Source organism: Sarcophilus harrisii, chromosome 1 (genome assembly GCF_902635505.1).
Source record: "Sarcophilus harrisii chromosome 1, mSarHar1.11, whole genome shotgun sequence".
NCBI lineage: Eukaryota > Metazoa > Chordata > Mammalia > Dasyuromorphia > Dasyuridae > Sarcophilus > Sarcophilus harrisii.
This window is the reverse complement of record NC_045426.1, coordinates 105485836-105499798: the sequence shown is the minus strand read 5'-3', so window position 1 is coordinate 105499798 and position 13963 is coordinate 105485836. Positions and strand designations below refer to the sequence as shown.

Here is a 13963-nt window from a genome sequence, read left to right as displayed (position 1 = left end):
ATTATGCACTGAGGGAATCATGGAAGAATTTCCATCCAGGAAAGTTTCTCCTCTGAAAAAAGGGTGATGCCTAATTGATGGCCAAGTTGTTAGTCCCTGTGGAGAAAGCTCTGTAGGGTTTGAAACATTTGGGGTGGACTAGGTATCCATCTCAGATAAGAAGACAACTTTCTTTGCCTTCTTTTTTTCTTTTGCTTATGGATTGAAAAAGGCCAGTTGAGCACCAAGTAAGGTACTTGATGAGCACCTTAATATTTGGTAATATTATTTGGTAATATTTGGTAAACTTTTCGAGATGTTCTTTGTTGAATCTGCAAAATTGCCTTTTTGGGGACAATTATGATTTTTGCTATACCTACAGTTCTGTATGGGACAATTAGATTGTATGGAGGATAGGGTACCAGGCCTGGAGTTAGAGAGACCTGAGTTCATAGACTGCCTGAGACATTCACTAGCTGTGTGACCCTGAGCATGTCACTCAACCTTGTTTACTTCAAGTTCCTCATCTATAAAAATAACTCAAGAAGGAAATGGAAAATAATTCTGACATTTTTGCCAAGAAAATCCTAGATGGGGTCACAATGATATGGACATGACTGAAAATGACTCAACAGTGTAAGACTGCATAGGGACATGTAAATTTACTATTATGACTCTTTCCTGGATGGCACTAGAGAAGCAAGTAAAAGAACAATGTTTATGCTTTGCTAGAGTCTCCTGAACACTGTTTCAAATTGGGGAAATAGGTTGGATATAAAATATAACCCTTGGTTATTTGCTGGAAAAGAGTGAGTTTAAACTCAAAATTTTCTTAGTCGCACCAAATTTATTTCCAAATCCATCAAAGCCAGTAGATGCATGATTCATTATAACGATTAGTGCTGGGCTTGGGTCTAACAAGTTACTCAGGACTTTGCTCTTCACTTATAACAAATCTCAATGAGGATTTTTGCTCCTGAATTTCTTTTGGTGGTTACCTCTTCTGACCTTTGAAAGCTCTCTAAATCATAGACATCTCCAATACTCTACCTAAAGCATGAAAGAATGGACCCCACAGAGAGAGAAACAAGATTCATGTTGGTTTTCTGTGAGAGAGAGAGCCTGAGGTCATTATGTCACCAAGAGGCCCATAGCATCTTATTTTCCAAACTCCCAAGGAGCCAGTACCCGAATAAGAGACTTGGTTTGGTTCGTTAGTAACTTTTGAATGAACCCCAGTTCTAGCTCTATGGTCAATCAGAAATGTTGTTCTTCACCCCAGCTTTAGCAGAACAGAACTAGTTACAGAAGATAGGCATGTTCTCCAAAGCCCAGTGGAGATTACATAAATGGGATTATATAAGCCAAGGATACATCTAAAAGTAGTTAGATGATATAGTGGATAGAACAAGGCATGGATTCTTTTAAAAATAAATGCAGTGCAAGTTTTTTTTCTCCCTCCTTTAAAAAATATTAATTCTTAACTCCTCCAAAGTTCTCAAAGAGTATATGAGTTAGTGAAAGAACTGGTGAAGATTTAGAAGAAATGCCTTCTTTGTCACAGTTATATTGTATGACTTTCTTCATGACATTTTACCTACCTAGATTTAATCTTGGTAAAAACCAGGAAGATAGACTAGATGGTCTCTGAACATTCTTTCTACTTAACATTAAATGATCTGGATCTTGAAGTTTTCCTGTAACTCATGCTATATCTGCTTCTCCTGAATCTGCATATTTTTTTCCTACAGAAACAAAGATTATAGAAGATAGTAGCTGATGGATCATAGATTTAGCACTAAAAAATGTTCTAGATAATTCAATCTAATCCCTCATTTAACAGATGGTAAAACTGAGGCCTGGAACTAAGTAGCTAGTGCTCAGTCATATGTTAGAAGTAGTAAATCTGGGATTTGAACTTCTGTCCTTTGATCCCAAATTCAATATTCTTTCCCCTGCCTCATGTTTTTTCTTGTTTCACTTTATTATTGTTCACTCTTAGTATTCATTATGTCATTGTCAGTAACTTTTTTATCACCAAAGTTTTTAGGATGTTTTAAGCAAGTTTACAATGTTTTGGCTTTATAATTTCTTAGGTATAAAGATAAAGGCTATAGAAGTCAGGACTGAATGAAATTTTTTTAGTTCTATTTGAATTACCTCCAGTGCCTTGTTAACTTTTGGTTGCATAATGGCTGTGTTTGGATATATCTGGTGTATTGCAGTTTGAGAGAATCTGGCAGTTTGTATAAATTTGAAATTTAGTCCCAGGGCTTTAAATACAATGGTGGCCTGTACTAGACTTTTCTCCTTTCCAGCTTCTGGCTTAATATTAATAGCACGTGTGGGGAAAAATGTAGTTTGGATTTTTTTTCTGTAAATTCAAAATCACAGAATCTCATAATTGAAAGAACCTCTAGTGCAACTTTGACCTGGATAAAAATCCCCTCTACAATATTTTGGACATGTTATTATCTTGCCTTTAGCTACAGGTTTTAGAGAAGGAGGAACTGCACCTCCCAAGGTATCTCCTAAGGCACTGGATAGTTGTAATTACCAGGGCCTTTTTCCACATATGATCCCTAAACCAGTCACTCATATGTGTATCTATTGCTCCTGAAATCAATATTTTAAATGCTTAAAAACAGTTATCGTTTTTCCTCGCCATCAGAATATTTTGTCTAAACTCAACATTCCCAGTTTCATCAGCTAATTATTAAAGTAATATGATTTCAAGGCCCTCTAACATCTCGGTTGCCTTAATCTGGACTCTTTTCATCTTATTGCTTAAATAGGCATTTGTTAAGCACTTTACTATGTATCTGGTACTGTAGCTAAACATTGGGATTACAAATACAAAAAAATGAAACTGTTTATTCTCAAGGAATTTATAGTCTAATGGAGAAGACAAATCCTTATAAATATATCCAGAATAAATATATTTTTGTTATTTTTTATCATATTAATATCTATCACATATAAGCAAATATAAATATAAGTATATCCAGAATAAATATAAAGTAATTAGGGGGGCACTTGTAATTGGAGTTATCATGAAAGACTTTATGTAGAAAGTGATGCTTGAGCTCTATTTTAAAAAAAAAGTTCTTTGAGATGGAAGTGAGGAGGAATTGTACTCTAGCGATGGAGGATGGTCAGTGTAAAGGTATGGACATAGAGAATGGAGAGTTATCTATAAGAAAGAGAAGGCCAATTTGGCTGGTTGACAGTATGTAAAAGAGGGAACAATGTAGAGTAAAACTGAAAGGATAAACTTTAAGGTGAAGAACTTTAAAACCTAAACAAAAGAGTTGATTAAGGGAGCCACATAGCCAAATCTACACTTAAGAAATTATCACTTTGGTGTATCATTAGATGTTTATTAAAATAATTTAGATGAGAGATGATGGACTAAATTGAGGTAGTTGAAATGATGGGATTTGGACATCATTGGGTATTTGGGGTGAGAAAGAATAAGGGGTTGAGAATAATGTCAAATTTACAAACTTGGGAAACTGGAAAATAATAGGGCCTTTGGGGGAAAAAAGGGAGGTTAGAAAGAATTTAGTTGGATTTGTATGGAAATGTAATGAATTTTGTTTTGGATATGTAAATACTGATTGATTGACTGTGATTGTTTACTGACCTACTGACTTGTTGAGTTTGAGTTGACTATGGAAACACAGTTTGAAATATTCAATAAACAGTTAATGCAATACTCTAGCTCAAGGGAGGGATTAGGGATTGGTTAACTCTTTGACTTAAAGGAAATAATTAAATCCATTAGAATTTATGAGGTCATCATGAGTGACAGTAGAGAAATGGAGGAAGGCAAAGGGAAGAGGGGAAAGAAGGGAGAAGAAAGATTGGGAGAAAGTGATAGGTGAAGAGACAGAGACAGAGGAGGGTCTAGGCAGAATCTTTGGGAACATTCACAATTAGGGGGTATGATATAGGTTATGAGCTAACAATGGAAACGAGTGGTCAGTGAAGAAAATTGGGAGAGAGAAATATCATGAAAACTTAGAAAAGAATATTCAGGAGGAGAGGGTGGTCAACAATATCAAATAGAGCAGATGAATTGAGAAGGATGAGGAATGAGGTAAGCCAGTTGATATCTGATTTAACAGTTTATATATAACCAGTTTATAGAGTTAAGAAGTGAAAAGAAAGGAGGTGGATATAGAAAATGTAAATAGCTTTTTCTTGGCCTTTGTTTGAAAGGGGAGGAAAAATAGAGGACAATAGCTTTTAAAAGATGCTAATAAAGGTTTTTTAAGGTTCATAGAAACTCAGGCACGTTTGAAGACATGAGGGAAAGAAACAACAAATAGGAAGAGTTTGAAAATTTGACTGGAGGAGATGATTGAGATTGTAATATTTTGGACAAGATGGTAATGCATGGTATCCAGATACTTGTGGAAATGGGGTTGGTTTTGGCAAGGAGAAGGGCCAGCCTTATTATCAGAAACTGAGAGAAAGAGTGTAGGAAATTATATTTAAATATTTTTGAGATGAGGAGAAAGAGAGAAGAAAGAGCTATGCCATTGTTTCTTGGAGTGAAAGGAACTACAGTAGTTCCATATAAGTTCTTAGACCCCTTCCTTTAGCTTAAACTCTAAATTTTCAGTGGATAGAGTTCTGAACCCAAAGTCAGCAAGGCTTGATCTCAAACACTCACTAAGTGAACCTGAAGAAGTCATTTAATCTCTGTTTGTTTCAATTTCTACAACTGTAAAATGTGGATGATAATAAAATCTACCTCCCAGTGTTATTGTGAGGATCAAATGAGAGAATATTTGCAAGGCACTTAGCATAGTGACTGGCATATAGTAGTCATTTAGTGCTTATTTTCTCTTTCCTTTCTTGCATTATAGAAGTGAATATAAAAATGCAATGTCAAATTCAAAAAGTTCAAACTAGGATTTTGGGTCTTTAATGAGTACTTTAATGAGCAGAGCAACTCAGAACTAATGCACTTATTTTAATTGTATTATTTTATTAGGTATATGGCTTTTAAAAATATTATCTATAGAACTGATGGTCTTTGATATTTTCAAATAATATCAAAGAAACAGTACTTTATTATGTGAGCTAAGATCAGGACTTTAATATTGTTAAGTTAGAGTTTGTTTTGCCATGTACAATATTTAATTTCACTGGTTGTATTTGTCATTAAAACTTTAAACTATTAATTTGAAATGTATGAATTTAATAATGATTTAATAAACCTCAATATAAAATTGAATTTTTAGTTGAACCTACTTGGCAAATCCTATGTATTAGAAACCACTAGAGAGTCAGCTGATCCAGTTGGGTCTTTTCAGAAATTACTGAAGATTTTTCTGTTAGCTTCTTTTGAAGCAGGGGAGCTATCTTTTTCAAATTAGTATTATTACCACTTGCTTTGTGCTTTCTTGGATGAAATATTCTTTTTCGGCTCATCATTTTCAGAGATTTGTTTTTCTGCTACTCAGTAATATACAGTTACAGCTTCAGGAGAACCTATATATTGAAAAGGGAATTCTGGTTCCCAGGAGAGTTTGTTGAGAATGAGTATTTTGCTCTCTAAAGAACTTACTATTGAAGATGGTGGAGTCTATTCTTTTTTTATTTTTACTTTGTAGGTATTGTATATATTTAACTGATTAGTATATTTGATGGCTTTGAAATTTCAGTTTCTTGGTAATATTTTAGCTTTAGGTGTCAAATTGTTGCCTTCAGAAGGATATATTTTTGGACTTTGAAAATTAATGGACAAATGAATGTTGTTGGTTTTTGTTGCAACGTGGCAGAAGATTACATCTAAATTCTTAGAAATCTAAGGGTCTTTTCTGGGAGTGGGGGAGAAGTGGAAATTATGTGTACATATTGGGGAAAATGAGTTTTTAAAATATCTATTTATCTAATACAGATCTGTATCTGTATATCTGTATAATTTAATATCATAGGTTAAGGCAAGATTAAAAACAGGGATCCAAACAGGATGAATGAAAAGAACTTTGTTAATAAGCAGTTTTTAATAAACTCACATTTATGTAGTGCTTTAAGATTTACAAAGCTATTTCTTCAAAATCTCTTTTTATACATAAACATGCAGAGAGAATATTTTCTTCTTGTTATATAACTAATAAATATTAGAACAAGGATTTAAAGTTAAATCAGAATCTATGTCTCTGGTATTATTTTCAGTATATTATACTCACTATATTATACTCAGTATATCATATTCAGTATATTATACTCATCTCATATCGATGAAGGTATGAGATGAGTATGAAGCTGGAACTAAAGATTTGTAAGAGAATTCCCACTGAATCTTGTTGTCTGGGCAGGAACTTGAATTAGATGATTTCTTTTTTTTTTTCCTGATCCATCTTGATTTTTTTTAATTCTAATTTCTAAATTTTAATTCTAGCACCATTGTTCCTTTTAGACCTTAAATAGCCCTAACTCATTAGAGATGGTCCCAATTTCAATAGATTTTAGACATTGGAACCTCTCAAAACTTTCTATGTCTTTTTTTCAGATGGTAGTCCTGTACTGTCTGGTCAGATTATAGATCAAGCTAAGAAATCTGAGTCTTTGGTGGGATTGGTGGAAATTAATTGACCTAGGCTCCACAGTACATAATTTGCATCTTCTTTAGCCAAAACTAGCCTTTGTTTTTTCAGAACTACCAGGACTAATAATGAGGTAATCTAATACTGACCATTAATTTAACAGGCTAGAAAATTACAAATATGCTGGGAAGTAGCATCTTAAAAGTCTAGGAAACCTGATTATTTTAAGTGTATGGTGACACTTGTCCTCGCTTAATTAATGTGGAAACTTTACAATTATCTAAAACTATCATGGTCTAGTTGTAACTGGTACCAGGAGACTTGGGTTTGAATCATAGTTCAACTGCTAACTTCTTGGGTGAACTTACATTCAAGGATCTTAAGTATCTAGCACCAGTCTGAAGCTTGGGATTATGGACTTTGGATATACTTTTTGGCTATTGTATGCTAACTGGATGTTGTTCAAGGCTATGTAATATTCATCAGACTTCTATTCTCTTGGTAAATGCTAACTAGTTATACACTAGGTAGTTCTAACATATCTTAGTATTTATAACTACAATTTGAAGTGGTATGGGAATGAGGTCAGTATGTACACATATAAGAAAATTTAATATACTAACAGTGGCACATGGATTATTAGTACAGTTATGTTTCTGTTCTTCCTTAAAGTTTAATTAGATATATACCCTGAAGGGGAAATCTTAGTTTAGATCTAGGAATTTAATTGAGCTTTTAGACAAAGCTTTGGTATTGGTGTGTTCTGCCTCTGAATTTCTTGGCTTCCTTGCTTATGAGCTTTTTTTTTCTTAGCATTTATTTTGTATGCATCTTTAGTACTGAAATATTCAAGGCCTCTGCCGAGACTCTTGTTTTAAATATCTGTTTGGCTGTTAACATTGTCATTTTAACCACCCTTTGTGGCTAAAACATCTCCTAAAGTCCTACTCCAGTGACTCATGTTATAGAGTTACTTTACTTGGAGCCTAATTCTTGAAGCATAGGCCTGATGATGAATTGCTTGCATGTAATCTAAAGAGCCACCTGGTTGCTTGTAGAGATACCTGATCAAAGGGTTGGCTTCTCTTTTTGGCTTCAGAAACTCTGAAATGATCCACAAAGTTGAACAAGATGTTATATATTTAGGAAATCACAGATCCTTGAACTATTGGAATATTATGGGTAAAACATCTTAGTAAATGATTCAAATCAACAAAAATTTATTAAGTACTACATTATGTGTCAGTAATGCAAAAGCAAAATAATTTTAAAATATATCTTTTTTCAATGAATTCTGACTCAATAATTGAGGAGCTGCCTAGTTTTAAGACATTATTGAAATCTTAATATGGCTAATCAAAGTATGCAGATTGAGTTTAACCTAGGAAACTATATATATATATTAATATCTACCAATACTACTCACCCCATTCTTCATTTAATTTCCATAGTACAAAGTAATAGTGTAATGAATAAATATGAGTATATATAGTATGTGGTAAATAAAACACCCATGCATCTATACATCTAATGCAAACTTTGAGCGTAAACTGATATTTCACATCACAGAGTTGGAGATTTGGAAGAACCCTTCCCTTCCAATTCCCACTCCATTTCCAGTTCTGGAACCAGGATCACATCAGTTTTGCTGTTGTTCTTATGTAGAATTTTTCAGTCTTCTCCTCAGTGGCCCCATTCATCATCCTGTAATTTTTCTAATTGAAGTAGTCTTATATAACTATTATCTCACTATATGTATTGGCTCCCCCATTAAAATAGAAATGCTTTGAGAACAGTTAGTATCTTTGCTTTTGCATTTATATCCTGAGGTTATCACCTAATAAGTTATTAATAAATTCATATTCATTCATTCATTCATTCATTCATGTAATTCAACCTTTAGCTGAATAAAAAATCTCTTTACTTGTTTGTTTGTTCCCTCTATTTGGCTATATGAGAAACTTTGATAGTTATTTATTATGTAAAATGGAGTATCACCAAGTTTGACTATTTAAAAATTATCAAAAATGTGTAGCAAGTATAGATTCTCTGCATATATTTGTAAGTTATTTGAATTCTTTGTGATGTAGGGGTTGAAATTGGTCAGCCAATTAAGAAGCATTATTAAGCACTTGTTATGTGCCAAGCTTTGGGGATTCAAAGGAAGGTATAAATAGTTCTTGATCTCTGAAAACTCTCATTCCAGTGATGATATCATATAAACACATATACATACAAACTATATGTTTCATGAAAACAGTGCTTATCAAAGAGAAAACGTACATTGTAAAATGAAGCCTAGCTTTGAAAACACTAAAGTACTGACTACATATGCAATAAAAATATGAACTTATCATCTTGACAAAAATATATTATTTCAATAACATTATTATTAAAAAATAAAAATATATAAAAAATAATTCATTTAAGTAGTGCAGAGGATAGAGGGTTGGACCTAGAGCCAGGAAGATTCCTCTTCTTGAATTAAAATCTGACCCAGGACAAGTCACTTAGCCTTGTTTGCTTCAGTTTCCTCATCTGTAAAATGAATTGAAGAAGGAATGGCAGACCTCTTCAGTATGTTTGCCAAGAAAGCCTCAAATGGAGTTACTAAGAGTTAGAAATGACAAAAAAATGACTGAACATCACCACCACTCAATACTGGAAAATGTGGCCCATCTCCTCATGTAGTGCTGAAGCTCCCATGATAAGGTTGTGAAAAAATTTCTTTCTCATTGAAAAAAATAACAAAACCAAAAGGAGTGATGACTAAACAAGCTACCTGTAGGTTTACCTTGGCTTTTATTTTGCCATTACACTTAAAATGATGATTCTCTATAAACTTTCTTACTAGTCAGTTATCTAAGTATTTGTTAGATATGTCTAGAGTGTATTACAAAAAAATTGTCTTTTTATTATGTGAATATTGTCAGAATTATGTAAAGATTTTATTAAAGGGGTGCTTGCTTATTTGGAGAATATATTTTTCTTAACTTTGTGCTACATTGTCAAATTAACAATTTAACTTTGGAAGTGAACAGAGAAGATAGTTGTTACTTTTGATCTTTGACTTGGTTTTCATTGTATGGCTTCTCTCTAGTTTTTTCCTCCAATAAGCAGATTCATTAAATGTTTGATTTGTGCTCTAGAGTTTCTTTACTTTGATATTTAACTTTTCCTTTGTTACTTTGGATGGCTTCTGGCTTTATGTGATGAATTTTCTACTGAAAATTGAAAAAAAGTTAATCATTGCATGTTTATGTAAGAAAACATGCATATTTAAATTATTAGCAGAAATATGAAGAATATTGTTGCTTTACACAAAATATTTTAATAACGATGCTTGCCTCGGCCTGGGAGTCAGAGTGTGTGGACCCTGGAAGAAAAGAGATAAGGGCAAGAGAGAGGGGACATGCAAAATGGAGGCAAGGCAAATCCATCTGATCAAGCCTCATTTTAATGGGTGCAATAGTACAGATATATATAGCAGTAGAAAAGAAGGCAGGGTTGTTCAAACACAGTACAGGGTGGGGGTCCTAGACAAAGGGTTGGTATCCCACCCAAGGATGAGCTGCTCAGATGTTTCTGGTGGCAGGAAGCTCTATGATGTGATTAGGGGATGCCTAGATATCTGCCTATTCAAAGTTAGGATGTGATTAGGAGATTCCTATTCAGGAAGTCTTTGGTATGATGTGATTAGGAGATTCAACCTATTCAAGGTTGGCCTTATGTGGCTGTAGATTAGTGCCGGCTCCCCACAGATGCTTTGTATTGATAATTGGTATTTTGTAAAATGGGAAGCTAATGTTTGTTCTATAAGTTACGTATTAGTTTAACAAGCCAAGTGATGAAAGAAGCAGCATATCATAGTAGTTAGAGAGCCTATCTCAAATTCAGAAAGATTAGGGTGTATTTTCTATCTCTGACTTAGTGACTATGTGACAGTAATTAAGTCATTTGACCTTTCCATGTTATAGCTTGTTAAATATTGGGTGAAGAGATGGTGCCCTGCATTGATATAGGGAGTTGTCTTACATAGGAGTTCTCTACATTAATGAAATCTCTATCCTTTCTGATTAAATTCATACTACCCAAATACTTGGATGAAGTGAATTATTATTCTAGTTGTATGAGTATGAAAATGAGAATGCCAGTAAGATTGGGTAATTTTCTTAAAGACATAGCAAATGAATAGCAGAGCTAGGACAAATCAATGTCCCCCAAAGCTGCCTTTTCTTTAACCTTTTAAATTCTATCTGTATATTTTTAATCATCATTTGCAACAACAAATTTTTTTATATTCCTACTTGTGCATAATGCTATGGTAGGGGCAATAAAAAGCAAACTGCACTTCTTCCCTAGCAGGAAAGCACTTATATGTACAACTATAGTAAAGGCTATAGTTAAACTCCAAATGGTAGAAAGAGAAAACAATTGGGAAATTCATTAGCTACCATTTAAAAAATATTTAAAAGAAGCTATTTATTTGGCCACTGGTCGTTAATTTAAAAAAAAAAAATCTGATTGTTTGAATTTCAGAAATATATTTGAGTTTCTGTAACTTAGTAGTCATTGCTGTTGAGAACATTAGTAGGGCTTGGTTTCAGTAGTAATATATATTAAATATAAGTCAAATTTAAATATGCATGTTGTAAAGAGGCAGGAAATAAATATAAATTTGGAAGACAAAAGAGAGTAGCTTTGGAGGCTGTATAACAAATAGATGGTAGAGTAGACAACTTTTATACTGGTGATAATAACAGATTGAGACTGTTGGGGAGTTGTTGGAGGTGTTTTTTTCCTGAGAATAGTGAAGGTATTCTAGACAAGAAAAATCAGTTCATTAGGTCCTTGCTTCTATATGATTTATAATGGAATACAGTATCGAATGGATAGACAGCTATAAAATGAATTAAAATATAGAAATGAGAATTTATCTTTCTATATGACCACATATGATTAAAATTAGTTATAATTAATGATAATCATTAGAAAACTTTATTTACTTTACATTAGTAAAATTAATAAAATAAGTTATTCAATTAAAAAAATGACAAAATTAAGAGATAAAATTTGAAAGTCTCTAAATTTTGACAATTAAAAAAAGTTTAGAAGTTACCAGTTTCATGGCTTAATGATCATCAAAAGAAATTTGAGTATTGCAGAAAATTGTAGTATGCCACATTAAAGATATTTTAAAAATATATTTGGTTTGACACTTTATTTGGAAGCTTACCTACAGAGAACTATAGATATATTTGGTCTATATCTTTTATAATATAATGAATAATTATTTATAATTTTTTCTTCTTATCTTCCTTTCCAATACTAAAACAGGCTAAGAAGCACCAGGCTTGTCTAACAGAGACAAATGAAAAGAATGTGAAAGAGTTGGAGTTGCTCTTAGACAGCTTTGCTGGGTCTGGCCAGCGGACATCAGGTTAGTTGAAGGTATAAGATGACAGATGCATCTGTCAATGTTCCAAAGTCACTCCATTGTGGGAATTCTGCAGATGCCTCTTACAGTCCCTCTTCTCAACATGCTTTGATTTGATGACATGATAAGAGCAGTTCTCACAGCAGTCAGTTGGCCTAGCTGGCTGAGAAAGGGTGACGGAATGTGGACCTGCTGTTGTCAGCCCAGAACTTGATTTACAAGTGCTGGGGTGTATATGATTGGACAGAAAAGGGCTCACTTGCTGTGCTCTGAATCCAACTGAGAAAAAAGTCCTTACAGTATACCTGCAAGGGGAACAGATGTTTTGATTGAACCGAGCCAAATTCTGAGGCAACCTTCAACAACTTAAAGGTCACGTATTCAAAAAGGTTATGTAGGACACAGGATTTAACACTGTACATGTTCTATACTGTTGCTTTCTATAGCCAATTGTCATATCCATTTTCTGTATTTCTATTTATTTATTGTCCAGGTAAATGTACTTGAGTGAACTTTTAGTTGTATTAGTCCATTTTAATACCTAAAGAAATATAAAAATCTTATCAAATAGAGTTATTGCAAGAAAGTATAAAAATCAATATAATTATCAAATGAGTAGCAGATCTATAACACCACAGTTTCCACTTTTCATATTTTCTTGTCTTAAGAAAGAATTATGAATTATATAATAACCTAATGTTATAATTTTAATCTATCCATCATGATTATTTTCTTCTGTTGCTCTGGCAACCCAACATTATTTCATTCCTTTCTAATTCAGTTGCATTTCTTGACAAATCAGGTAAAAATAAAAAAAGTCTTTTATGCTTGAAAAATTTTCTAAAAGAATTCATTTCCCTCTAAGTAATTAATGAATATTAAAACAAGAGATAAGTTCCTTTAAGCAGTTTGGGAATTCAAAAAAACTTTTGTCCATTTTAAAACCTTGAATGGTTACGGTTTAAGAGCATATAGTTTATTTGGCTTTGCAAATTCCTTAGAGGTTCACTCTATAATATATTTCATGTTGTTTTATCTTGCTTGGTTTTTTTTACTTTTACATTTTAAATTGCAATTTGCATTTTTCTTTAATTGAGATTTCCAAGAGATACTAGTGATTCATAGGTTGATATTATGTAAAAAAGGAAAGAATAATGCAAATGATGGAATAAATACAGATGCCTGGCTTCAAGAAAAATTTAATTGAAGAGTTATAATTTTTTATAGAAACTGTAAAAAGTTTCTACAATTATAGAAATTGTAGTTTTCTGGTTAATGTGTCATTTTAATATAGGGAAGATAGTTCTTTAGAAATTTATTATACGAATGTTTAAACATGTTTTTCTAGTTCATTAGTAATATATATGAATTTTTAAATATGCCTTTATAGTTGACTTTGAAATGAAATCATGTGGCATATATTTTTGACTCTTTAAGATTAATTGATTAAAAAGCAATTTATGAATTATCATTAATAAACTTGAATGATGAAGCCTGTACTTTCTAGTAAATAATTTCCAGTCTCCTCCTTTTAATGATGTTCTTTTAAAAGTCCTTAGTTTTAATTATAATTTATTATAAAAACTTCTCCATTTTGATCAGGTAATAGTTTTAGCATTTAAAAAAATGTTTTTTTGTTCCAAAAGTTATTTATGAATAGGATTGGTGATTCAGCCAGTTTATTGAGAGTCATCTTTATCATTTGATTTAGACTTCTTTTCATTTAAAGTACTTGACTGTTAATGTTTACTTTTCCTAAATTCTATTTTAATATAAAATATTTTGGGGCGTACATATTTCTTCCTATTAAAAAAGATTACAAAGAGAGGTATATTCAAATACCAAAAATGTATTGGACCCTCAACAAGTGGCAAAGGATGACTTTCTGGGGTCAGATTTAGAAGATCCTGGCTGTAATTCTCCCAGAGAGTTGAGAACATTTTTCCCCCCATAGGCTTCTTTCTTTCTTTTTTCTTTCTTTCTT

At 32.6% G+C, this 13963-nt stretch overlaps 1 protein-coding gene across 7 annotated transcripts in view; it reads left to right on the top strand.

The window, feature by feature from the left end:
* CCDC171 (coiled-coil domain containing 171) overlaps positions 1 to 13963 on the top strand; it is a 418598-nt gene that overhangs the window by 142846 nt on the left and 261789 nt on the right. For all 7 annotated transcript variants that reach the window (XM_031961543.1, XM_031961537.1, XM_023497955.2 and 4 more), the window contains one exon: positions 11880 to 11982. In XM_031961543.1, coding sequence (XP_031817403.1) covers positions 11880 to 11982 — 103 coding nt within the window. The remainder of the gene's footprint in view (positions 1 to 11879; positions 11983 to 13963) is intronic.